This window comes from Salvelinus alpinus, chromosome 31 (assembly GCF_045679555.1).
Source record: "Salvelinus alpinus chromosome 31, SLU_Salpinus.1, whole genome shotgun sequence".
NCBI classification, from domain to species: domain Eukaryota; kingdom Metazoa; phylum Chordata; class Actinopteri; order Salmoniformes; family Salmonidae; genus Salvelinus; species Salvelinus alpinus.
Window position 1 is genome coordinate 7,758,213 of NC_092116.1, and position 27,969 is coordinate 7,786,181.

Sequence of the window (27,969 nt, forward strand, 5' to 3'; positions counted from 1 at the left end):
GTACATGTCCCTGGGCCTGGAAATGATTGATTTCCCCCTCCAGGATGGTGAAGCTGTCTTTATTAAAGTATGGGGATTCTAGTGGGGGGATATAGGTAGCACACAGGAGGACATTTTTCTCTGTTGAGATCATTTCCTTTTGAATTTCTAGCCAAATGTAAAATGATCCTGTTTTGATTCATTTAATAGAGTGAGTTAGGTCTGCTCTATATCAAATTAGCATACCCCCTGAGACCCTTCCCTGTTTCACACCTGGTAGTTTGGTGTAATGGACTACCAGCTCTCTGAAACCTAGAGGGCAACCAGTGGGTACATCTCCTCAATACCATGTTCTTGTAGGATGACAATGCCTGTATTTCTGATTTATTTGGTGAAGTCCTAGTTCCTGCTCTTTAGGCCAAAGGCAGATGACCTCAGGCATTGGATATTCCAGGATGAGATAGTGAAGGCTTTGTGTTCCATAAAGTGTCCAATGGTGTTAGTCGTGTGATTTGGCCTCAGACCAGTAAGTGTGAGCAGAGCCTGCTGAGCATCTGGTACATGCCATCGACTTGGGCAAGTGTAAGAGTGGGGGTTGGGCCTGTTTGCCTGCTCACGGCCTGGGCGTATGTGTGATTTTCACGTTGAGGCGCTCTTATCGTACTAGCACTCTCTCTCTCTCCCTCTATCTCTACCCAGCTCTCTCGCTTACTATCCCTCTCCCTCTCTCTCTATCCCTCTATCTCTCTCTCATTATCCCTCTTCCTCTCCCTCTCTCTCTCTATCCCTCTATCTCTCTCTTACTATCCCCATAACTCTATCCCTCTCTCTCTTTATCCCTCTCTCTCAGTAACTCTCTCTCTCTATCCCTGTTTCTCTTCTCTTTCCCTCTCTCTTTCCCTCTCTCTATCCCTCGCTCTCTCTCTCTCTCCCTTCTTTCCTTCATTCCTTCCCTGTGTATCACTCTACCTGAGGGGAGGGTCTGGCAGAGAAACTGATATTTGACCGAGTGTCTCATTAGGAACAGCAAGGCCTCCTACAAACCCAGGACAAGCCCGTTGGCTACCTCTGCACTGTGCCAGCTATCCGCTGAGAGATGTAGAGAATGAGGTAGGGATGGAGAGAGGGGGGTGAGGTGAATGAAAAGGGGAGGGAGAGAATGCCAACGGCAGAAAAAGAGAGGGGGAGGAAAGAAGCAGAGGGAGAGAGAGGTCTGGGTCAGCCAATTTTGTCTCTATCGCCTTTTCTCTCTGTAATTGCCTTGTGGTAACAGCAGAAGCAGATGGAGAGGCAGAGAAGGCAGAGAATAAGTATCAACCCTCTCGCACCACTGCAGCAGTGGGGGTTGGTGTCGTTAAAGATTAGGGAGGATGATTTTTTTTTTTTATTAACATTGCCTTATTTCTATTACAGCATATTGGTTGACTGTCATTCATATTCCATTTCACCCAGCTCAATGTAACAATGATAGGTTTCGGCTACTACATGATACTTGGATTTGCCCTATACTCATCATGAGGTTGCTACAACCTAGCCTACAAATGGAAGTTTATAACGTAGGTACACAGGTCTAGAGACAAATTGGAGTAATCAAGGTGACAGACAGCGACACATTAAATCCCACCTTGCACACTCTTGCCTGCATCTAGCTGATCTAGGTTGTAATCATTCGGGCCAGGACAATGAGCAGTATCGCAATACTAATTAGTATCTTGGCAAGGAAATAAAACACAGAGTATTTAACTTCTCTAGAAAAACAGCCCTAATGTTGGAAACATACATCAATATTGTTGTCATCCAGAGTCACATTTATTTATTTTCCAAGCTAAAGCACTCAATATTTCATATACATAAGATTTTTAAAGGACGAAACAGTTTGTTCTGCTTCGTGTTTTTATTTTTGACTTGGAAAAAATATTGCGATACTGGTATCGTACTATCCATTTCTATTGGACAATATCAGGTGGGTACATACCCGTTTCGTTCCAATTGCTTCCGTTTAAGAAACGTTTTGCAACAGAATCAGCGGAATAAATCTGATCACCTGCACACACAGTTCACTTTCATAGCAGCCATACAAACAGCATCATCACATCTAGGCTCTCTCTCCTCCTCTCACATTTTCCCTTCGCTTGTGGACTTCAGTGCACAACACAACAGCTGTCTGTGGCCAGGTGAAAAAACCTCTCCAAGCCACACCTTCATACCATAACCGCTACACACAGCCTACATCGTTCTCACCATATTAGCTAATGTTTCATAGTCAGCATAGAACTAACACATTAGTAAACCCACAATCCAACCCATGTGTACATTCACATAGTACAGTGTATAGCAAGCAGTTTAGCAGTTCCACCAGCAGATGGTGGCAATCAATTCATTAAACCGAAAGCTTACCTTGACTCGGAAGAGTTGGAGTGTTGGATAGCCTTAGCCAGCTAGCTAACATAAATAGCATGCCTCTCTTTTTCAGTCAGGTTGTTGAGTAGACTAAATTAGCTGCCTTATCTAGCTAAGTGAAAGTGAAAAAATACAACTAAATATAGTTCTCTCTATGCTGCATCTCCTTAACTTTTGAAGAAATTAATTTGTTCAAAACTGTTCAACTATTGACTTTCTCTCTCTTTGAGTCAACTACTCACCACATTATGCACTGCAGTGCTAGCTAGCTCTAGCTTTCAGTACTAGATTCATTCTTTGATCCTTTCATTGGATGGACAACATGTCAGTTGATGCTGCAAGAGCTCTGATAGGTTGGAGGACATCCTCCAGAAGTCATCATAATTACTGTGTAAGTCTATGGAAGAGGTTGAGAACCAAGAGCCTTTTGTATTGAAGTCAATGTACCCAGAGGCGGATGGAAAATAGCTGTCCTCCAACCACACTATGCACTCTGTCTGTAGTAGCTGTTGAGGCTACTATAGACCTTCATTGCTAAACCGTGTTTTTATTGGTTCTTTGGTGATGTGAATATACAGTATTTATAGTAGTATAGTTTTATTAAAGTTTATTATAGTTTTACTAAAACTAAGAACTTTAATGTTTCACTATTGCTATTCTTCTGAAATTCACTGAGTAGGATGTTCCTCCCCTTCCTCCTCTGAGGAGCCTCCACTGCCCTGCAGTCATCTTAACCATGCCTCTGTCATGGTGTCACGATCGTCTTGTCGAGAGAGAGATGACCAAGGCGCAGCGTGTGCAAAATACATCTTCTTTAATTATAAGAAGAAAAATGAAACAAAACAACAAACAGACGAACGTGAAGCTATGAAAAAACTAGTGCACACATGCAACATAGAACATAGACAATTACCCACAAATACATGATGCCCATGGCCACCTTAAATATGGCTCCCAATCAGAGACAAATGAAAAACATCTGTCTCTGATTGAGAACCACTCAGGCAACCATAGACATAACTAGACACATTCACTCAACCATAGACTTCCCTAGAAACATTCACTCAACCCAAACCCATACACTCTAACAAATCCCCCTAGACACTACAACCACCCAAGACAAGACAAAAACACAAACATACCCCATGTCACACCCTGACCTAACTAAAATAATAAAGAAAACAAAGAATACTAAGACCAGGGCGTGACACATGGCTGACAACGCTTTGCTCCCTCCCTCCTGCCCCATGCTACAGTCTATACAACATACAGCTGAGATAGACGCCATGTTTTGACTAAATCAGGATCACTGTTTGACAAGCCAATAGAGGGTTCTGGCTATAGGCATTGTCAGAGTGGGGCTTTTGACTGATGGCTGGCCTGCCCCTGCACTATCAGGTTGGGAAGCTGTCTCTCTCGCTCTTACACACACACACACATACACACACACACCTTTTCTGGTGACACAGTCCACAAGACATTTCATCTCACTTGTCAGAAAAGCACCATTGCTTCACCTTTCCACCAGGAAAATAGCAGGTCAATAATAAGCCTTGTTTTTTTGTCTGTTTTCCTTTGTCTCCTTTCCCCGTTGTTCTGATAGTGGAATCCATGCTTATAATGACCGGCTGGGCTACAGTGAAGGTGCTTCACAGACAACGCACCTTCACGCACCAACAGCTGAAAGAGAGAGAGAATTCCAAAACTGAAATGCTGAAATACCACAGTGTGCCATCACAGCAGCAAGATTTGTGACCTGTTGCCACAAGAAAAGGGCAAACAGTGAACAACAAACACCATTGTAAATACAACCCATATTTATGTTTATTTATTTTCCCTTTTGTACTTTAACTATTTGCACATCATTATAACACTGTAGATAGCCCTAATATAACATTTGACATTGTGGCTATTCCTTTGAAACTTGTGAATGTAATGTTTACTGTCCATTTTTAATTATACTTTGGATGGTGTATTTTTGACTGTTTATTTCACTGTTGTTTATCTATTTCACTTTCTTTGGCAATGTAAACATATGTTTCTCAGGCCAATAAAGCCTTTTGTATTGAATTAAATTGAGAGGCAGACAGAGACAGAGACAGAGAGAAAGGGACAGACGGAGACAGAGAGAAACGGACAGAGAGAGACAGAGACAGAGAGAGAGGGAGAGTGAGAGAGCGAAAAAGAGCAGGAGAAATTGGGAACCACCACATCCTATGCCGCCTCATGTGGGAAGAAGTTAATTTCTCATGGCATCCGTGAAACCTCTTTTTTTTTATCTGCCGAGAGAGAGAATGAGACAGGGGATGGAGGATAGAAGGAAGAGAAAGGAGGAAGGGGTCTCTGTATGAAATCAGCTCCACTTTGGAATGATCGTCTTAGGACTTTTTTCCTGAGTGTTCTCGCCACATCCCCGGGTGTAGAGAGGCATTGAGGCGAAATAAAGTCATGCAAAGCCCCACTTTTCAGAGGACATATCGTTTTATTGGACTTGTCAATAGCGTAGTGTAGAACTTGTGCTGTGTTTTCAAGGTATATCTGTAGCACATGCGTGTTCAAAGCGATGTTACTGTATGTATCATCTGTAGAAATGTATTAGGATATTATAGCGATCAGGGTAAACACGTCTTGTTGTACAGGAACATTCTGTCTTTTTTTCCATTGCGAACAGAGTCCAATAAGTGTCAAGATTTGCTGAAGAATGTTCTAGCTGCAGTTGAAGTCGGAAGTTTACATACACTTAGGTTGGAGTCATTAAAACTTGTTTTTCAACCACTCCACAAATTTCTTGTTAACAAACTATAGTTTTGGCAAGTCGGTTAGGACATCTACTTTGTGCATGACTCAAGTACTCTTTCCAACAATTGTTTACAGACAGATTATTTCACTTATAATTCACTGTATCACAATTCCAGTGGGTCAGAAGTTTACATACACTAAGTTGACTGTGCCTTTAAACAGCTTGGAAAATTCCAGAAAATGATGTCATGGCTTTAGAAGCTTCTGATAGGCTAATTGACACCATTTGAGTCAATTGGAGGTGTACCTGTGGATGCATTTCAAGGCCTAACTTCAAACTCAGTGCCTCTTTGCTTGACATCATGGGAAAATCAATAGAAATCAGCGAAGACCTCAGAAAAAAACATTGTAGATCTCCACAAGTCTGGTTCATCCTTGGGAGCAATTTCCAAACGCCTGAAGGTACCATGTTCATCTGTACAGACAATAGTATGCAAGTATAAACACCATGGGACCACGCAACCGTGGTACCGATCAGGAAGAAGACGCGTTCTGTCTCCTAGAGATGAACATAATTTGGTGCGAAAAGTGCAAATCAATCCCAGAACAACAGCAAAGGACCTTGTGAAGATGCTGGAGGAAACAGGTACAAAAGTATCTATATCCGGCCTCCTGGGTGGTGCAGTGGTCTAAGGCACTGCATCGCAGTGCTAGCTGTGCCACCAGAGACTCTGTGTTCGAGCCCAGGCTCTGTCGCAGCCGGCCGCGACTGGGCGGTCCGTTTCGGAGGACGCATGGCTCTCGACCTTCGTCTCTCCCGAGCCCGTACGGGAGTTGTAGCGATGAGACAAGGCAGTAACTACTAACAATTGGATACCACGAAATTGGGAAGAAAAAGGGGGTAAAATTATTTTTTTATATCCACAGTAAAACGAGTCCTATATCGACATATCAGCAAGGAAGAAGCCACTGCTTAATAACTGCCATAAAAAAGCCAGACTACGGTTTGCAACTGCAAAGATCGTACTTTTTGGAGAAATGTCCTCTGGTCTGATGAACTGATCAACTGTGAAGCACGGGGGTGGCAGCATCATGTTGTGGGGGTGCTTTGCTGCAGGAGGGACTGGTGCACTTCACAAAATCGATGGCATCATGAGGAGGAAGATTATGTGGATATATTGAAGCAACATTTCAAGACATCAGTCAGGAAGTTAAAGCTTGATCGCAAATGGGTCTTCCAAATGGACCATGACCCCAAGCAAACTTCCAAAGTTGTGGCAAAATGGCTTAAGGACAGCAAAGTCAAGGTATTGGAATGGCCATCACAAAGCCTTGACCTCAATCCCATAGAAAATTTGTGGGCAGAACTGAAAAAGCGTGTGCGAGCACGGAGGCCTACAAACCTGACTCGGTTACACCAGCTCTGTCAGGAGGAATGGGCCAAAATTCACCCAACTTATTGTGGGAAGCTTGTGGAAGGCTACCCGAAACGCTTGACCCAAGTGAAACAATTTAAAGGCAATGCTACCAAATATTAATTGAGAGTATGTAAACTTCTGACCCACTGGTAATGTGATGAAAGAAATAAAAACTAAAATAAATCATTCTCTCTACTATTATTCAGACATTTCACATTCTTAAAATGAAGTGGTGATCCTAACTGACCTACGACAGGGAATCTTTACTAGGATAAAATGTCAGGAATTGTGAAAATCTGAGTTTAAATATATTTGGCTAAGGTGTATGTAAACTTCCGACTTCAACTGTAAGTACAGACAACAGAAAGGTGTTGTTGCACCAAAAGTAACAAAAAATACTTGAAAGAAACATTTCCAAGGCAAATATGGAGAGTGTAGAGACCTCAATGCCTTTATGGTCCTCATCTATGACGTTCTCAAAACCAATCTAATACAGTCCTTCAAACATCTGTTACACTGGACATAATTACAATGATAAAAGCAGTTGTTCTGTTTTGGAGGGAAAACGTGGTTTTCAGGCAAGCGTAATTTCTCACGGTCGCGTGGCTCTGGTTGAGGCTGTGTTGGAGATGTTGTCGACACAAATGCAGGATGAAATGTGCGTCACGCCGCCCTCGTTGGCTCGCTAATGAGAGGAATTAGCCACAGAGCGTACACGGGGCTACGTGCTCGGGAAATTTGTTTTTGTTTATTGGAGGCTAGTTATTCTAGCTCACAAGATGTCTGTGTGCTGCGTGTATACTAGCGTGCCTGACTCATGTCATTAAGTCAAAGTACTGTTTTTTTGTTTTTTGGGAGCTTCTTTTTTCAGTTTTATTACCAGGCTGAAAAAGTATTTACTTTCCTTTCTATGATAATGTCACAATATTATACGTTAATGGGACATGACTTTGTGTATTTAGTAATACATGGACATATAGGACACAGTTAAAAGAAAATTGGATGTTTCAAATGCAATTCTTTACAGTGTTTTTGTGTTTTGGTATTCGCAAAGTTTCTCCTTAATAGGAAGTCGCTTGAGCTTTGAGAAATCCATAATATATTTGTTATCCATCACATCAATGATTCCTAAGTAGTTTACAAATATGGTGTATAGCTTCTGAACTGGCCTGGAGCTCTGTTTGACTCTCTTAAACAGGAATCTATCAAAATCATTTTTATATGGCCATTGTTTTTGGCTGATCGTCCCCTCCAGCTATTTCCAAGAGCAGAGGACAAATTACATATGAGAGATGGGACCTGAACATTTACAAACAGTCAACAACATAAATACAGCACAAACATATGGACATATAACGTATGGAGATCTCAGCTGACACGTCAAGTTTCAAAGGGCCACTATTCAAATACATGAATGATTCGGCAAGCACTACTTAAGTAAAACAATGGCTGCCTATGGGGTTTCTGTCACTACTGCAGTAGAAAAGGTCCCTTCTCCAGCCCCTTCACCCCCCCCCCCCCCCCCCACCCCCCCACAAAACACACAACAATCTGGCTTCCTATTCCAGTCAGTGAGCTCAATGTGGCATATGTGATTTCTATATATCCTGATTTTCAACCCTTTTGCCCTGCCTTCAGCAGTCTCTAAGCAGTCCCAAATTGGCTGACACGAAGATAAGCTGTGTTTCCACTGGCGGCCATAGACACCAAATGAGTCTGAGGCGCCAGATGAATAGCTGCCTGATGCCCTTTTAGCTGACTGGCACATCTCTTTATGCTTTGGTTTTGTGTACGTTTCCACAGAGCGGGAAAGCTGCATTAAATTCTATCAACCCCTATAGACAGCTTTGGAAGGAATAATTGCCCTGCACCACGTGTGTAGAATTACAGATTCATACATCAGGATAGACTTTCAGCTTGCACATACATAGCCTGAGGAGAAGCCATCCAGAAGGCCTAAGAATCAGTCGTCTTATCCTGTTGCGTAACGTTGCAACCGGGAGATGCCCTTTCGAACGCTGCGAGACTTTGTGGCTGTGGTAACTAGTGACAACCCAACCATCCAGCCCTCCTCCTCCTCCAGACCCTCCAGTATTCGGTTTTTTGTTTGTTTATGTGTTTGCTTATTGCTTCTCCCTCTCTGTTAATATGCCTTATTTACTGTGGTTCAGCCTGGCTGGCTGGTCCACCCTGGCAGAGCCGGCCAACATATGGAGGGGCTATGTAACAGCAGCCTGCTATGTACCACTGGCAGAGAGAGCGAGGGAGGGAGGGAAAGAAAGAGGGAGAGGTAGGAAGCGAGAGAGGTGGGAGAATGGGGAAAGAGAGCGAGAAAGGGAGAGAGAGTAAGGGGTGATGAGAGAAGATTGAAGAGGATATTAAGGAGAAAGACCAATGAATTGAGGAAAGCTACATGGCTGTTTAATTTTTTTAACCTTTATTTAACTAGGCAAGTCAGTTAACAACAAATTCTTATTTACAATGACGGCCTACTGGGGAATAGTGGGTTAACTGCCTTGTTCAGGAGCAGAACAACAGATTTATACCTTGTCAGCTCGGGGATTCTATCCAGGAACCTTTCGGTTACTGGCCCAACGCTCTAACCACTAGGCTACCTGCCGCCCCCGAGTAAGGGGGCGTGTGCAGATGCAGGAGGAGAGAGCTTTGTTTGAACCACTCACTACCAGCTTTAATGGAAGGAGAGATGTGATAGAAGGAGAGAAGGAGAGAGGGATGCTTCCAGCTAAATGTTCTGGTTCAAGACACGCCACAGTGAATCTCCTTCCCTGTTCCCCTTTGCGCTCCTTTGTTCGGGCTTTATCTCGTCCCATTATTGGTTTTGCTCAATTCGTTTTTCCTTGAAGGGGTCTGTCCGTTGGACAGACAGTCGTTTTACTTCCTATCTTCAGCTCCTCTGTCTTTGGCAGGCCTCGCTGTACGAAATATCCTCCTTTGACAGGCGGCTCCAGACGATGACATTTAAGATGGCTGACCACTGCCCTTTGTGGTCTTTGGTTGCGGACAGCTATGAAATGTTTTCAACATTTGTCCCCATCTAACCCCTGTCCAAGCTTATTTCAATAGTATCCACACTAAAGGTATCTAGATGGTTTTAACCCCTCTGTGACCACAGTAGATGAGGTCACTCGGGTCAACCTGAACCTCAGGATCTCCTTACCGTACCGTGTGGGTGAGTGATAATTCAGTCACCAGCCATATTTAGTAATGGGATGCAAAATGCATTTCATATGGCCAGAAATTGTTTCCACTCACAGGGCATTTTTCATGAAGGCTTCAGCAACGGCAAACAGCTTTCATCTAGAACAGCTGTGCAGAAGCCCAAACCCCATGTTGATTGACCCACGCATGAAAGCTCATCTTGTTCATGTGTCAGACCCAACACACTCACTCAAACACACAAACGCAGTCAAGAACACACACACACACACACACACACACACACACACACACACACACACACACACACACAGGGCACCCGTCCGTCAGTCTTCCTTTCATCTCTTCACTCTTCATCCCCAAACGCCTTTGAAGTGGGACGCCCTGCAGTCTGTAGAATATATAGTACAGAGGAATGAAAAGCACACACATCTCTCTCTCTCTCTTATCTCTCTATCTCCCTCTCTCTCACTCTCTTTTTCTCTCTCTTCTTCATCTACTCGCCCACCTCACTCCGTCCACTACCTCTCCATCCATAACTTCCTGTAACCTTGTCTCAGACTGAAGGTCACTTGCACTGGCTTTGCCAGTACTCTCCATCCCAGCCACCATTAATAGTAAACGTAGTATGATATGTTACATTTTGTATATGGTATGTATTTATTTGTGGATGTCCATCATCCATTTCGTATGATTCAGTGCCTTCGGGAAAGTATTCAGACCCCTTGACTTTTTCTACATTTTGTTAGGTTACAGCCTTTTCCTCATCAATCTACACACAATACCCCATAGTGACATAGCAAAAACTGTTTTTTAGAAATGTTTGCTAATTTATATATTTTTTTAAAATTGAATTATTACATTTACGTACAGTTGAAGTCGGAAGTTTACATACACTTAGGTTGGAGTCATTAAAACTTGTTTTTCAACCACTCCACAAATGTCTTGTTAACAAACTATAGTTTTGGCAAGTCGATTAGGACATCTACTTTGTGCATGACACAAGTACTCTTTCCAACAATTGTTTACAGAGAGATTATTTCACTTATAATTCACTGTATCACAATTCCAGTGGGTCAGAAGTTTACATACACTAAGTTGACTGTGCCTTTAAACAGCTTGGAAAATTCCAGAAAATTATGTCATGGCTTTAGAAGCTTCTGATAGGCTAATTGACATCATTTGAGTCAATTGGAGGTGTACCTGTGGATGTATTTCAAGGCCTACCATCAAACTCAGTGCCTCTTTGCTTGACATCAAGGGAAAATCAAAAGAAATCAGCCAAGATCTCAGAAAACAAATTGTAGACCTCCACAAGTCTGGGTCATCCTTGGGAGCAATTTCCAAATGCCTGAAGGTACCACGTTCATCTGTACAAACAATAGTACGGAAGTATAAACACCATGGGACCACGCAGCCGTCATACTGATCAGGAAGGAGACGCGTTCTGTCTCCTAGAGATGAGTGTACTTTGTTGCGAAAAGTGCAAATCAATCCCAGAACAACAGCAAAGGACCTTGTGAAGATGCTGGAGGAAACAGGTACAAAAGTATCTGTATCCACAGTAAAACAAGTCATATATCGATATAACCTGAAAGGCCGCTCAGCAAGGAAGAAACCACTACTCCAAAACCACCATAAAAAGCCAGACTGCGGTTTGCAACTGCACATGGGGACAAATATTGTACTTTTTGGAGAAATGTCCTATGGTCTGATGAAACAAAAATAGAACTGTTTGTCCATAATGACCATTGTTATGTTTGGAGGGAAAAGGGGAGGCTTCCAAGCCGAAGAACACCAACATAACCGTGAAGCACGGGGGTGGCAGCATCATGTTGTGGTGGTGTCTTGCTGCAGGAGGGACTGGTGCACTTCACAAAATAGATGACATCATGAGGAGGAAAATTATGTGGATATATTGAAGCAACATATCAAGATATCCGTCAGGAAGTTAAAGCTTGGTCGCAAATGGGTCTTCCAAATGGACCATGACCCCAAGCAAACTTCCAAAGTTGTGGCAAAATGGCTTAAGGACAACAAAGTCAAAGTATTGGAGTGGCAATCACAAAGCCCTGACCTCAATCCCAAAATAAAATTTGTGGGCAGAACTGGAAAAGCGTGTGCGAAGGAGGCCCACAAACCTCACTCAGTTACACCAGCTCTGTCAGGAGGAATGGGCCAAAATTCACCCAACTTATTGTGGGAAGCTTATTGTGGGAGGCTACCCAAAACGTTTTACCCAAGTTAAACAATTTAATGGCAATGCTACCAAATACTAATTGAGTGTATGTAAACTTCTGACCCACGGGGAATATAATGAAAGAAATAAAACCTGAAATAAATAATTCTCTCTACTATTATTCTGACATTTCACATTCTTAAAATAAAGTGGTGATCCTAACTGACCTAAGACAGGGGATTTTTACTAGGATCAATTGGAATTGAGGAAAACTGAGGTTAAATGTCTTTGGCTAAGGTGTGTGTAAACTTCCGACTTCAACTGTAAGTATTCAGACCCTTTACTCAGGACTTTGTTGGAGTACCTTTGGCAGCGATTACAGCCTTGAGTATTCTTGGGTATGATGCTAGAAGCTTGGCACACCTGTATTTGGGGAGTTTCTTCCATTCTTCTCTGCAGATCCTCTCAAGCTCTGTCAAGTTGGATGGGGAACGTTGCTGCACAGTTATTTTCAGGTCTCTACAGAGATGTTCGATCAGGTTTAAGTCCGGGCTCTGGCTGGGCCACTCAAGGACATTGAGACTTGTTCCATTGAGACTTTGCCCCAGTCTGAGGTCCTGAGAGCTCTGGAGCAGGTTTTCATCAAGGATCTCTCTGTACTTTGCTCCTTTCATCTTTGCCTTGATCCTGACTAGTCTCCCAGTCCCTGCCGCTGAAAAACATCCTAACTGCATTATTCTGCCGCCACCATGCTTCACCGTAGGGATGGTGCCAGGTTTCCTCCAGATGTGACGCTTGGCATTCAGGCCAAATATTTCAATCTTGGTTTCATCAGACCAGAGAATCTTGTTTCTCATGGTCTGAGAGTCTTTAGGTGCCTTTTGGCAAACTCCAACAGGCTGCCATGTGCCTTTTACTGAGGAGTTACTTCCCTCTGGCCACTCTACCATAAAGGCCTGATTGGTGGAGTGCTGCAGAGATGGTTTTCCTTCTGGAAGGTTCTCCCATCTCCACAGATGAATTCTAGATCTCTGTCAGAGTGACCATCAGGTTCTTGGCCACCTCCCTGACCAAGGCCATTCTCCCCCGATTACTCAGTTTGGCCGGGGGGGCCAGCTCTGGCAAGAGTCTTGGTGGTTCCAAAGTTCTTCCATTTAAGAATGATGAAGGCCACTGTGTTCTTGGGGACCTTCAATGCCCAGATCTGTGCCTCGACACAATCCTGTCTCGGAGGTCTATGGACCATTCCGTCAACCTCGTGGCTTGGTTTTTTCTCTAACATGTACTGTCAACTATGGGACTTTATATAGACAGGTGTGTGCTTTTCCAAATCATGTCCAATCAAGTTGTAGAAACATCTCAAGGATGCTCAATGGAAATGCCACTGAGCTCAATTTGGAGTCTCATAGCAAAGGGTCTGAAACGTATGTAAATACGTTTTTTCTGTTATATATATACATTTGCAAACATTTCAAAAACCTATTTTCACATTGTCATTATAGGGTATTATGTGAAGATTGCTGAGGATTTTTTTTTATTTAATCCATTTTAGAATAAGGCAGTAACGTAACAAAATGTGGAAAAAGTCAAGGGGTCTGAATACTTTCCGAAGGCACTGTATATTACGAATTACAATTCGTATGATACAGTATGTTACGAATTTGCAATACATTTATGTTGCGAATTCCAATGAGTTATTTCCAACCATAGCTAGGTGGCTCAGTGACTAATTGTTAATTAGGCTAGGGGTTAGGGTTAGGGGTAGGATTAGCTAACAGTTACAAAGTAGATACAAGTAGTAAGTAAAAAGTTGCTAATTAGCAAAAGTGCTAAAGTTGTCTGTGATTCGAACACGCAACCTTTCGGTTCCTAGATTTTTAAGGCTCATTTCATTTATGGAATCAATAAGCTATACGCTTTTATAAGCTACTGGGAGAGCCAAGAGTCTCTTTTAATTTTAATATGATTTGCAAAATAGACACTAGGAGCTAGCTTCGTCCATACGGCTGAGTACTTGTTATTTAGGCCACAGTACAAGACGAGTCCATTTTCCTACATTTCTCCATCCCAATACCCTTTCAATGTGAGTTCTTTCCCATAATAGAGTGATGGATGTGTTGTTGTGCATTGTGAACTTTACGCCCCTCAAATTTTCATAAGGCTGGTTCCAACGAGGTGAGACGCTTTTTTCATAAGGTCACCAATGGAGAAATGGAGCGACAGGTGCAAGTCATTAGCCCTCGTTTGTTTTCTTACACCGGAGGGTAATTAGAATGATGTTAATGCTAATTTGCCCCGCGGTGCGCTAACAAGAAGAGCACAAATCGCCGAGGCAACCACCACAGGGGTGTATCTTCTCAGATATAGGGAAGAACAAAGTCTCCTGACCTTTCCAGAGTCTTGCATAATAATGATGGCACCGTGCTGGAGACGTTGGTTTCTCGCGTTGAAACTCTTCCCTGTGTCTCGTTGACTCTGGTTCGTCCAATGAGCCACATGTAGAAGGAACCATTTTCCTCCCTCTGCCCCCAAGATGCTGTCTGTTCGCGCCATTGACATAATCAGAGGTGAAACCTGGCTAATATCACATTTCTCGTTATTTCCCCCCCAAAAATCTATCATTCGCTGTGAATGTGTGGTGTGCTGCAGCCTGTGAATGTGAGGAATAATTAAGACTGGGAGAGTCCAAGGGCTGAACCTCTGTTTGCCCCGGGATCTTTGATTGGCAGGTTATTAGGAGCCCGGCAAGAATGTTCCTGCAGCTGCGTAGTGGGAGGGTGGGGGGGATGTGGGTGGAGTGGGTTGTGTGTGTGTGTGTGTGGTTTGATTCAGGAGGGCGCGTGTGACTGTTGGTGATTACATCTTTGTAATCGGCCCATTATCACTCTCGATGTGGCATTCCAGAGACGCCCCCGGAGCTATCGCACGTGTCATCAGGCAGAAGTGCATTTTTGGCATAATCGATAAGCAGTCCTGGTAATGTATCCGGGCTACCTATCGACGTCCTACCTATCAACCCTCAGAGAGAAGTTCCCCTTATCTGCATGTAAAACTGTTCGTCTCTGACCTCCCTCCTTTCCATCGCTCCTTCGCTTATCCTCCCGTACATCCCTTTATCCCATTCCCTCCATTTTGTGACACAGTGAAAGAGCAGGGTCTCGAGCAGTTTGCCAAAAAACCAAGCTAGTGAATTATTTTAGCCCAAAACTTGTTTGTAGAATCAATGGAGTTTCCACTCCTGTGCCTCCATACCATTGCGATACAGGTGTTATTTTCTCTAAATTCCATTGGTCGTCATGGTCAGTGTTAAGTCAAACTGCTCTTTAGAGCAGAATCTAAAAGGCAGTGTGGCCACCATAGGGGTGGACCAGAAAGTTAATTCTGCAATGCAATCAAATTGGGCTTGAGAACTGCACACACACATTGAAACACACACACACACACACACTCACTCAAATACACACACTATTCCACACACACTCTGTCCCACCCCATCAGAGTAAAAGGCCAGGCTTCCTCAGACTATTTTCACGCTAGATAATATGGGCCAATCTCTTACCCGCAGCAGTTACATTTTTTTTTTATGGGCCTACAGAGAAATAGCTATCTGACACAATCAACCCCGTATCAGTGGCAGTCGCTGGAGTAGATTGTCAAACTGCCCAAAGGTGTGTGTGCGTGTATGTGAGTGAGTGTGTGTGAGCACGTACTGTACCAGTCAAAAGTTTGGACACACCTACTCATTCAAGGGTTTTTCTTTATTCTTACTATTTTCTACATTGTAAAATAATAGTGAAGACATCAAAACTATGAAATAACACATATGGAATCATGTAGTAACCAAAAAAGTGTTAAACAAATCCAAATATATTTTATACTCTTCAAAGTAGCCACCCTTTGATAACAGCTTTGCACACTCTTGGCATTTTCTCAACCAGCTTCTAGAGGTAGTCACCTGGAATGCATTTCAATTAACAGGTGTGCCTTCTTAAAAGTTCATTTGTGGAATTTCTTTCCTTCTTAATGCGTTTGAGCTAATCAGTTGTGTTGTGACAAGGTAGGGGGGTATACAGAAGATAGCCCTATTTCAGTCGCAAAAATCATCAAGCGGTATGATGAAACTGGCTCTCATGAGGACCGCCATATGAAAGGAAGACCCAGAGTTACCTCTGCCGCAGAGGATAAGTTCATTAGAGTTACCAGCCTCAGAAATTGCAACACAAATAAATGCTTCACAGAGTTCTAGTAATAGACATCAACATCAACTGTTCAGAGGAGACTGCATGAATCAGGCCTTCATGGTTGCATTGCTGCAAAGAAACCACTACTAAAGGACACCAATAATAAGAAGAGACTTGCTTGGGCCAAGAAACACGAGCAGTGGACATTAGACCGGTGGAAAATCCAAATTTGCGATTTTTGGTTCCAACCGCCGTGTCTTTGTGAGACGCAGAGTAGGGACTGGACGATCTCCGCATTTGTGGATCCACCGTGAAGCATGGAGGAGGAGGTGTGATGGTGCTTTGCTGGTGACACTGTTGGTGATTTATTTAGAATTCAAGACACACTTAACCAGCATGGCTACCACAGTATTCTGCACCGATATGCCACCCCATCTGGTTTGCGCTTAGCGGGACTATCATTTGTTTTTCAACAGAACAATGGCCCAACACACCTCTAGGCCATGTAAAGGCTATTTGACCAAGAAGGAGTGTGATGGAGTGCTGCATCAGATGACCTGGCCTCCACAATCACCTGACCTCAACCCATTTGAGATGGTTTGGGATGAGTTGGACCCTCATAGCCTGGTTCCTCTCTAGGTTTCTTCCTAGGTGGTTTTGGCCTTTCTAGGGTGTTTTTCCTAGCCACCGTGCTTCTACGCCTGCATTGCTTGCTGTTTGGGGTTTTAGGCTGGGTTTCGGTACAGCACTTTGAGATATCAGCTGATGTAAGAAGGGCTGTATAAATACATTTGATTTGATTTGACCACAGAATGAAGGAAAAGCAGCCAATAAGTGCTCAGCATATGTGGGAACTCCTTCAAGACTGATGAAACAGTATTCCAGGTGAAGCTGGTTGAGAGAATGCCAAGAGTGTGCAAAGCTGTCATCAAGGCAAAGGGTGCTACTTTGAAGAATCTCAAATATAAAATAGATTTGGATGTTTAACACTTTTTTTGGTTACTACATGATTCCATATGTGTTATTTCATAGTTTTGATGTCTTCACTACTGTTCTATAATGTAGAAAATAGTCCAAATAAATTAAACCCTTGAATGACTAGGTGTGTCCAAACATTTGACTGGTACTGTATGTGTGCGCGCGTGTTTCTGTTGCATCTGTTCGTGTTGAGATCAACAGAGTTCGCGTTGGGCAATGTCCTTTCTGCAATATCCAGTCAACCATTGTGAAGCTTCTCTTCGGAACCAATCTTTTGCAATGTTTCTGTCCGCTCTCAAAAGGTATCTGCATAGCAGTGTAACTCCTTTGTCACATGGACTAACTACACCAACAACCCACGTGGTTCATTTATGACCAGAAACAACGACAGAGAGGGTTTAAGGGCTGAGTCTGAAGAGACACTTTCTTGTTTCTCTGTCTAGCCCCTATTAAATATAGAAACAGTGTTGTTCATGTTCCAGCTACAGGATTAACGTGTCCTTCGTCACTGTGAATCATCAGAAAGGCTGAATCACACAATTACATAGAACATTGAAATGAATGAAGTCTTTTGACATAAGCCACAGTGTTATACATCGTGTTAATGGCTGAACGCAGTAGACGTTGGTCTGTCGGGGATGAAAGACATCTAGTGTGGTCTTGCCGTCTTGCTGTGTGTCTGTGATGACCTGTTTATTTTATACCTGTTGTGGGGAAAAAGTGTCCCAGAATGCTTTGCTTTAGCCCACATCAATGGCTATTCACAGAGAGTGTCCAATATAACAAACCCCACCACACACACACACGACACACTCCAACTGCCCTGTATAGGGAAAATTAAAATCAATCTGCTTTTCCATTACACTTTTGATTCGGGGGCGCTTTCTGATTATTTTTCCACCGGCCACGACCAAAAACAAAATGTTCTTTTTCTTCCAATCAAATTACCAATTTGGCCCCGAAAATGGAAATAATAATCAACGGGCATCCTGAGATGTTTGATCTATCCTCATGCCTCTCTGTTCCAGGTAGAGAGCATTGATTGGCAGACATCGATCACAACTCGAGCTAATTGGACAAACTCATTCAATATTTAGCTCTTTTTTCAGTCTGCAAAATAAACATAAGTGCCACGGTGCGTTTCCATCATTATTGTTATTCCAGTGAAACAGAGAGAACAGATTGCTTGATTAGAGGCAGGCCGGTCAAGGTCAGTGGAAAATCCATAGTCTACCCCGAGTTTTGTTTGCCGAAGGAAGTCTCCCAAGGCCTTATTCATTTAGTTTTAACTCCAGTCTTAAGTATCAAATGGGTAGTGCGGATACTTAGGGAGTTATGCTGATAGCTCAGACTCTCTCTCGGACTGCCTCCATCTCCTTTTATCTCTCTCGGTAGCTAGGCTTCCGTCTAATTGGCGGCAGATTTTCATGCAAATATTCAAAAATCTGCATAAAGAAAATATGCGCATTTTCCCACCAGTGGTGTGTTTCCACCAAACGGACTTGTTGTGGATTTAAAAAAAATCTGTGAGTGATGACGTAGTGCACACAAAATGTACTTTTTCACATAAGTTTTCATATACCGAATAAAAATATGAAGTTCAATGTGTTTCCATCGCATTTTCATCTCTACTGATAGTTAAATAGCAAATGTGTCTACTCTGGTTTTGACACCTGCGCTCCAGCCAACAGCTCACAGATACACTGTGGGTAGACTAGTCTACACGATTATTATGGATAATATTTGTATTTGTCAAACGACAGTCAAGCAACAATCATCATGTCACCAGAATCAGACCCTCTATATTTATTGGAAAGGAGCATCGAGATCAACTTGCACTTTCACCACCCTGTGAAGTTCATCATAACTTATTTCATCTGCAGCCTAATAAACTGAATGTTTTCCCGAGTCCTAGTGGGAGGACCACACACCATATCACCGAGTGACTCCAACTTTATTATGATGGTCGTTAAATCAATATTTGTGCTTAAAGGCGTTTCAACTACCATTTCTCGCAAAATTAATTTTACAGACACAAAAACATCCCACCATCTCGAACAATCAAAATATCTGTCACCATTTATAAAATTGTACTGAAATGAACTGTTTCCATCCCAGCTGTCGGGATTTGTATACGGTATGACTGTACTCGCATAAAAACCGTGGATGGAAATATGGTTAGTTTCTCTCTCTCTCCTTTCCTATCTCTTTCGTATTATTGTTCTCTCTCTCTCTCTCTCCCGCTTCCCCTCTCCCACTCTTTTTCTATCATTTCCTCTCGCTTTCCCTCTTCTACCCCTTCCATCTCCCTCCACGTCTCACGTCTACACCTCTTTCTTACCCCATCCCTTGTGTGTAGAAAAGGGCGAGGTGGCTCTGCATGCATTGTCTCTGCACCAGTGGTCTAGCAGACCTGGAGCAGGTGTTGGGTGTCTCTGAAACACTAAGACGTGGGCTCAGTCAGGGAGAACCTGCCAGACTACCTCATTAGATGCCTCGTCACCTCTTTGTCTCTTCGCTTAGTGGGCTGCTGCAGGGTCGCCGTAACAGCAGGTGGCCACCACTTCTGTAGACAGCCGGCCTGCCACCACACAGGACAAGGACTAAATAAAATAAACAGAAAAAAATCATACACTTAGAGGGGGAAGTGGAAATAAAGTTTCTTTGAAGATTATTTGGCAAAAGGTACTTTGCAGCTGTTGAGTTTGTGCTATTACGGTGGTAAGAGGTGTTGAATTTAAGAGATGTTAATCTCTTCGCTCTGGGCATGACATCTGGAATTAAATTGCTAATAGAGTATGTAGTGTTGATTTACTGCGATATGAGTAAACTGAGATGCAGATATTCTAAATATGAACTCAGAAAAAAAAGAAATGTCCTCTCGCTGTCAACTGCGTTTTTTTCAGCAAACTTGACATTTGTATGAACGTAAATAGATTCAACAACTGAGACATAAACTGAACAAGTTCCACAGACATGTGACTAACAGAAATTGAATAATGTGTCCCTGAACAAAGGGGAGGTCAAAATCAAAAGCGACAGTCAGTATCTGGTGTGGCCACCAGCTGCATTAAGTACAGCAGTGCATCTCCCCCTCATGGACTGCACCAGATTTGCCAGTTCTTGCTGTGAGATGTTACCCCACTCTTCCACCAAGGCACCTGCAAGTTCCCAGACATTTCTGGGGGGAATGGCCCTAGCCCTCACCCTCCGATCCAACAGGTCCCAGACGTGCTCAACGGGATTGAGATCCGGGCTCTTCACTGGCCATGGCAGAACACTGAAATTCCTGTCTTGCAGGAAATCACTCACAGAACGAACAGTATGGCTGGTGGCATTGTCATGCTGGAGGGTCATGTCAGGGTGAGCCTGCAGGAAGGGTACCACATGAGGGAGGAGGATGTCTTCCTTGTAATGCACAGCGTTGAGATGACAACAAGCTCAGTCCGATGATGCTGTGACACACTGCCCCAGACCATGACGGACCCTCCACCCTCAAATCAATCCCGCTCCAGAGTACAGGCCTCGGTGTAGCGCTCATTCCTTCGACGATAAACGCGAATCCGACCATCACCCCTGGAGAGACAAAACTGCGACTCATCAGTGAAGAGCACTTTTTGTCAGTCCTGTCTGGTCCAGTGACGGTGGGTTTGTGCCCATAGGCGACGTTGTTGCCTGTGATGTCTGGCGAGGACCTGCCTTACAACAGGCCTACAAGCCCTCATTCCAGCCTCTCTCAGCCTATTGCAGACAGTCTGAGCACTGATGGAGGGATTGTGCGTTCCTGGTGTAACTTGGGCAGTTGTTGTTGCCATCCTGTACCTGTCCCGCAGGTGTGATGTTTGGATGTACCGATCCTGTGCAGGTCCTGTCTCCCTGTAGGGCTGTTTTAGGTGTCTCACAGTGCGGACATTGCAATTTATTGCCCTGGCCACATCTGCAGTCCTCATGCCTCCTTGCAGCATGCCCAAGGCACATTCAGGCAGATGAGCAGGGACCCTGGGCATCTTTCTTTGGGTGTTTTTCAGAGTCAGTAGAAAGGCCTCTTTAGTGTCCTAAGTTTTCATAACTGTGACCTTAATTGCCTACCGTCTGTAAGCTGTTAGTGTCTAACGACCGTTCCACAGGTGCATGTTCATTAATTGTTTATGGTTCATTGAACAAGCATGGGAAACAGTGTTTAAACCTTTTACAATGAAGATCTGTGAAGTTATTTTCATTTTTACAAATTCTCTTTGAAAGACAAGGTCCTGAAAAAGGGATGTTTCTTTTTTTGCTGAGTTTGTATGAGGTGGTCATCACCATCGTCCTTTCTATTCATTTATTGACAATGCTCTGCATTCTACCCTGACAAATCAAGAAAGAGAGGTATTGATTGTTAAACTTTGCTGTGGGAATGACGTCTGGAATTGTCTATGGATTGCGTAGTGTTGATTTAATGTTAGTGTTAATGACTCTTTGTCATCCTCATCCTCATCCCCATCATCATAATTTACATTTATCCCACAATGCCCTGCATTCTTCCCTGACAGATAGAGGAGGGGAGAAATCGAAACCCTTTGTTGTGCATCTTCTTCCTCTAAGCCGGTTTTTCATGCTGTGGGCTAGTTATAGTATTTCAGTCACGCATCTTGTTTATTTAGAAAAGAAAATTAGATTGGAAGGCTGGGACCCAGAGAGCTGAGGCATCACGTGCTTCATGCTGAGGCGAATAGAGAGGGGGGGGGGACTCGCACCTGAGTGTGCGAGCTGCTGATACTGTTACAGCCTCTGTTCCTCAATCTCTCTACAACATGGCTGCCTTCATACCGACAGCCATTTTAGAGCAGTTTCCTTCCATGTATCTCCTCTCATCTTGAACTGCCCTAATGCCTTTGAGCAGGAACACTACAACAGAGCGAAGTGGTGTAGCGGTGGAACAGACGAACACTCTGCCTCGAACTGTTCTCTCACTGCCTTCATCAAATCAAGTGTATTTATACAGCCCTTCGTACATGAGCTGATATCTCAAAGTGCTGTACAGAAACCCAGCCTAAAACCCCAAACAGCAAGCAATGCTATTTGTAGAAGCAATCGCTAGGGGTAGAAGCACTTCATCACTTCCAACCATCGCATCGCACACCTCGTTGTCACCCCCTTTCCTAATTTCTTTCCCTCCCTCCTTTCTCTTCCTCGTCCCTCCCTCCTCTTCCTCCTCCCTCTCTCCACCTGCTCTTCTGTCTCCCCTGCCACGCAGCGATAATTAGTCAGCGCCAGAAGAATACAACCAGGAGAAAGGGGAATTGGACTTGCCACGTTACTCTGTAGAAACGGAATGATTTTGATGTGAGATAATAGGCTCTGTCCCAGAAAGCACTGCTTTGTGTGCGCCATGTTAGGGAAGACATACTTGCTATGGCTCAACAGCAGACAACGACAAGCACCTACCTTAAACCAAAGCTTTGTTTTCGATAGTTTGTTCTTTGGATTTGATCTTCCGCTGCACCACATGATATAGGTCTATGGAATAGTATCCATCATATATGACACATTGGTCCTCTTCTGTCCACAGCTGGGACAACATACATCTTCGGGAGAGGAGGAGCCCTCATCACATACACCTGGCCTCCCAACGACCGGCCGAGCACACGGGCAGACCGGCTGGCGGTGGGATTCAGCACACAGCTCAAGGAGGCCGTGCTGGTCAGGGTGGAGAGCGCAGAGGGACTGGGAGACTACCTGGAGCTGCACATAGTAAGTGACTACCTGCGGAACTGCGAGGGGTGGTATAAGGGGGCATGGGTGGGGAGTTGGAGGCGGAAAATCATTGGCGGAGGAGTACATTGGTTTGCCTATTGGTGGGGTGAGTGTGTTGGAGGGACATACAGTTTAAGGGGACAGTAGATTGGAGGGACACTTGGTTGGAGGGACAGCATGTGTCAAGAGATGGCTGTGGTTGAAGAGGTACAAGGGGACTGGGGACAGTGAGGATATGGTTGAGACACATTGAGGAGTGGTAGTTTGAGCTCATATGGTCCAAAGTTGGAGATGTACAGGTGAAAGTAACTACTCAAAGAACCATCATTGAGCAGCTCTTTACATCTCGTTCACTCTTACCAAACTAGTAATTACTCCATCCCTGCCACTATGACTCTCATATGGTCTAGGTAAAAGGCATTTTAAAAGAGAACCCTGCCTAAGGATAACTTTATAAGGCAATTAAAGGACATCAGGCATTTTAAAAAGGCATTAATGCTGCCTGTAAATGGCTCGTTGACCCATGTGATCCCTGCCTAACCACGAGATTCAAAGCCCATATTATTATTTTAATGGATGCCTTTCTGTTAATTATCTTCTCCCTGCCGAACCCACTGACTCTGTTCCTCTCAGCATGTCACCGGTGTCAAACACACACGCAAACACACGCACACGCGCACGCACACACACACACACACTTCGCCTGCAGCTATAAAGAGAGGCTTGTGCCAGCTGCTCTGCTAGCCAGTGCCTGTGCTTTTACGGTCTCTGTCTCCATGCTGCCTCTCTCACTCAGGGCTCACACTGACTAACTACAGCCTTCAAGGCAGAGTGGTAACAGTGTTGTTTTGCCCTCTCCTCTCCTCTTTTCATCTCCACCGTCATTCTCCCTATTTCAGCTTTCCTTAAAACCTATACAAAAACAGCCTAGGCCTACCTTAGGCTTTCTGAACGAAGGCTGTAAGATAATGAATTGACATGGAAAGTATGACGGGGACAGCTCTGCTCTAGTATGAAGATGAAATTGACAATAGAAATAGAAACAAATACACTCAACATGTCCATAAACCATTTATCAGCGACGCTGATTATCGAGGGGGAGAGTGTTGGAAAGATGTCTCCAATACTGAGAGGACCTATTATAATTTGAATGTAAAAATAAAAAATAAAAATAAAAAACAGCTGGGCTATAAAGGAAGAAATAAATTCTGTCACATTATACCATGCCAGGTTGGAGTGGAATGGCACATTGTCCATTTGACACAAACATTAGAGCGTTATAGGCCTCAGAGCCTGCACAACCTTGTTGACTGCTGCTGAATAATTAATGAAGAGTCAGACACATCCAACCTTTTTTAAAAGAAGTCCAATTTGTTTTACTGGCATGCACTGAAAATGTGCATTGTTGAAAAGATAGTCCACACATCAAGCCTTTTTTTTTTTTTTTTTTTACTTTAGGGCCGTAGCCTATAGCACGCCCTACACCCTTGCGCATCATCAGTTGGGAGGAGGAGGAGATGCAGAAAGTTGAATAGAGAGACAAAGTTAGCAAAACAATTGCTAATAATCATTAGTAAACACTCCTGCTATTAGGTCAAGTTTATCTACATGAAAATACAAAATAATTACAAATCCTAAAATGAATATAGTCCTATTTAAAAGGTTTTAAGTGTTATTTTATTTTCATGACGTTACATGGTTATGGGGAGGGTTGCTGCACAGCTTTTTTCAGGTCTCTCCAGAGCTGTTTGATCAGGTTCAAGTCTGGGCTCTGGCTGGGCCACTCAAAGACATTCAGAGACTTGTCCCAAAGCCACTCCTGCGTTGTCTTGGCTTGGGGCTTAGGATCATTGTCCTGTTGGAAGGTGAACCTTCTCCCCTGTCTGAGGTCCTGAGTGCTCCGGAGGAGGTTTTCATCAAGGATATCTCTGTACTTTGCTCCGTTCATCTTTGCCTCAATCCTGACTACTCTTCCAGTCCCTGCCGCTGAAAAACATCCACGCAGCATGATGTTGTCACCACCATGCTTCACCGCAGGGATGGTGCCAGGTTTCCTCCAGACGTGACGCTTGGTATTGATCTTGGTTTCATCAGACCAGAGAATCTTGTTTCTCATGGTCTGATTGCCTTTAGGTGCCTTTTGGCAAACTCCAAGCGGGCTGTCATGTGCCTTTTACTGAGGAGTGGCTTCCGTCTGGCCACTCTACCATAAAGGCCTGATTGGTGGAGTGCTGCAGAGATGGTTGTCCTTCTGGAAGGTTCTCCCATCTCAACAGAGGGACTCTAGAGCTCTGTCAGAGTGAGCATCGGGATCTTTGTTACCTCCCTGACGAAGGCCCTTCTCCCCCGATTGCTCAGTTTGGCCTTTCCACAGATCTGTGCCTCGACACAATCCGCGGAGCTCTACGGACAATTCCTTTGACCTCATGGCATGGTTTTTGCTTTGACATGCACTGTCAACTGTAGGACCTTAAATAGACAGGTGTGTGCCTTTCCAAATCATGTCCAATCAATTGAATTTACCACAGGTGGACTCCAATCAAGTTGTAGAAAACATCTCAATGATGATCAATGGAAACAGGATGCACTTGAGATCAATTTCGAGCCTCATAGCAAAGGGTCTGAATACTTATGTAATTAAGTTTAAAAAAAATATATATACGTTTGCAAAAATGTCTAAACTAGTTGTCGCTTTATCATTATGGGGTATTGTGTGTAGATTGCTGAGGATTTTTGATTGAATCCATTTTAGAATAAGGCTGAAAGTCAAGGGGTCTGAATACTTTCAGAAAGCACTGTATAAACAATTGCCTAAATGTGGGCACATTTTGCTGGGGGGCAATGAGGAGATTCGGGATCATTCCCCCCACTGCCCATTCCCCCATGTATTTCCATGACAATTCCATTGTATTGGTGGAGTCCGATTGACCTCTTTACCGCATCTATGATTTGAATTAACTTTCTACATTACTATGACAGTCCAGCATCAGTCGATAAAACATTCCAAATTACCATGGAAATGATTGCATCACAATACCAGGCAGCCATTGCGAGTGTACTGTACAGTACCCATAAGTTTACTAGTCAAATTGTCGGGGTTAGAAATGCCACGCCTGTTCTATTCATTCTATTTCTATGTGGGACACACACACACACACACACACACACCCACACACACACACAAAATGGGAAGAGAACTGGCTCTGTGGTTGTATTTCATACCACAGGCCAAGGTCAAAACCAATGTCCTCACTGGTATGTAATTAATAATCATACTAATGCCAGCATATCTCAGCGGTTATTGACAGAAATCATATTGATAGTATTGCAATGGTAACCCATCTCAATCATCATTCAGTCAATGCGTACAATATTCACCACACAGCTCATAGATTTTCCAATTGATCAGTCCACAAGCAAGATTTCACAACTGAATCATCACTTCACATACATTTGTATAGTAGCCTCCCTGTGTTATCACACTTTAACGGTTGGTTTGGATTTCCCATTGTTAAAGTCCATCCTGCCCATGATATACTAGACAACATACACATGGCCACTACTACTACTACTACTACTAATACTAATACTTTTACAGATCCACTGTCTCATCTGCCCAGCCATGCAATGTATAAACTTGATCTCCACTGTAAAAAGCATCTAGACAATATCTCCGACATTTGCAACATTGTTTCAATGTTGAAATTCGGGAGTTGGGACATGACAGACAGGCAGCTTTTCTCAGCCAGTTGAAATCGTAAATCCGCAATTTTATGTGTTTATACAAAGACATGTCAACAGTAAAACAGATAAAACTAAACAAAATGCAGTGTGTTGGCTGTCTTTCCAGCTTCTGCCTGAAGTGATTGTGTTAGCTGTGTACTTGGCTAGCTAGCAAGGGGGAAGAGCCACCATAGCAACCTGCAAAGTTCTGGAACTATTCGAGGGGTTGGGTTAAATGCGGAAGACACATTTCAGCTGAATGCATTCAGTTGTAGAACTGACTAGGTGTCCCCCTTTCCCTAACCAGCACTTGGGTAGTTTTGCTTTACATGGCATTCAATACGAAGAGAATGCTTAAAATTTCACTTGACAACCAGTGTTAGTGAATGTAGCATCATGTTTCGATGAAAAATGTATGGTTTGGGAAAGAATCTGGATTTTTAATGCTGGTAACCCGTTGTATAAAAGCAATAGTAAACTCAAGACCATTTGTTATGGACTCGAGCTTCACTTCGTGGCTATGGTCACTGACCACGCCACTGCCATGATAAAAATGTCATAACACACGGCCTCTCATGTAGTATTGCTTAAATATCACCCAGCCTTCCATACCACACTATATCACATCGGCTTCCATGACAGTTCATTGCCTTGTATCATCACAGTGTCCTCCTGCCAGTATATTAGGATGCGTCCCGAATGGCACCCTATTCCCTATATAGTGCACTACTTTTGAATAGAGCCCTATGGGTTATATAGGTAATAGGGTTCCATTTGAGACGCTGGCAGTATACCACTGTGTCAGTGTTAGTGAATCATTGGTGTGTAGGTTTCATTATAGGGCTGATGAGCGCTGGTACGACCCTGCCCTCCTCTTTCTGGACGTCTGAGCAGCTCCCTGCTTTATTGAATTGAATACCTCCTTCCCTCCCTCCGTCTCATTTCTCATTCATTCTCTCATTATTGTTGATTCCATCTCTTTCTCGCTCGTGCTCTCGTCCTCATTCAGTCTCACGCATTCTTGTCCTCCTTCTCTCCGCCCTCCCTCTGTCCCCCATCACGTCAGACCATCAGCCTCTCTCCCAGCTCTGCTCTTGCACCAGTCCCACTGCAATTACATTTGATTTGCTCTGCGCTCCTCCTGAGTCATTCACCCAAATGACTCCCCTCCCTCCCCCCATGCAACAGTGTCTGGGCCTCTTTAATTACTATTAGCTCCCTGGTAGAGGACAAGCAGAGTCAAATTAAGACCAGGACTTAGGGGGCTTTACCTATGTGATATGCATTGGCTCTATCTCTCGCTCACAGCACCCCACCCCGCACACACACACACACACACACACACACACACACACACACACACACACACACACACACACACACACACACACACACACACACACACACACACACACACACACACACACACACTAATCCAGAGAGGGAGAGACACACACAT

General features: G+C 43.7%; 1 protein-coding gene across 8 annotated transcripts in view; it reads left to right on the top strand.

Annotated features, from left to right (window-relative positions):
* The window catches only part of LOC139561250 (neurexin-2-like), a 1,055,901-nt gene that overhangs the window by 837,594 nt on the left and 190,338 nt on the right, over positions 1-27,969 (top strand). For all 8 annotated transcript variants that reach the window (XM_071378226.1, XM_071378233.1, XM_071378230.1 and 5 more), the window contains one exon: positions 22,603-22,784. In XM_071378226.1, the coding sequence (XP_071234327.1) occupies positions 22,603-22,784 (182 nt within the window). The remainder of the gene's footprint in view (positions 1-22,602; positions 22,785-27,969) is intronic.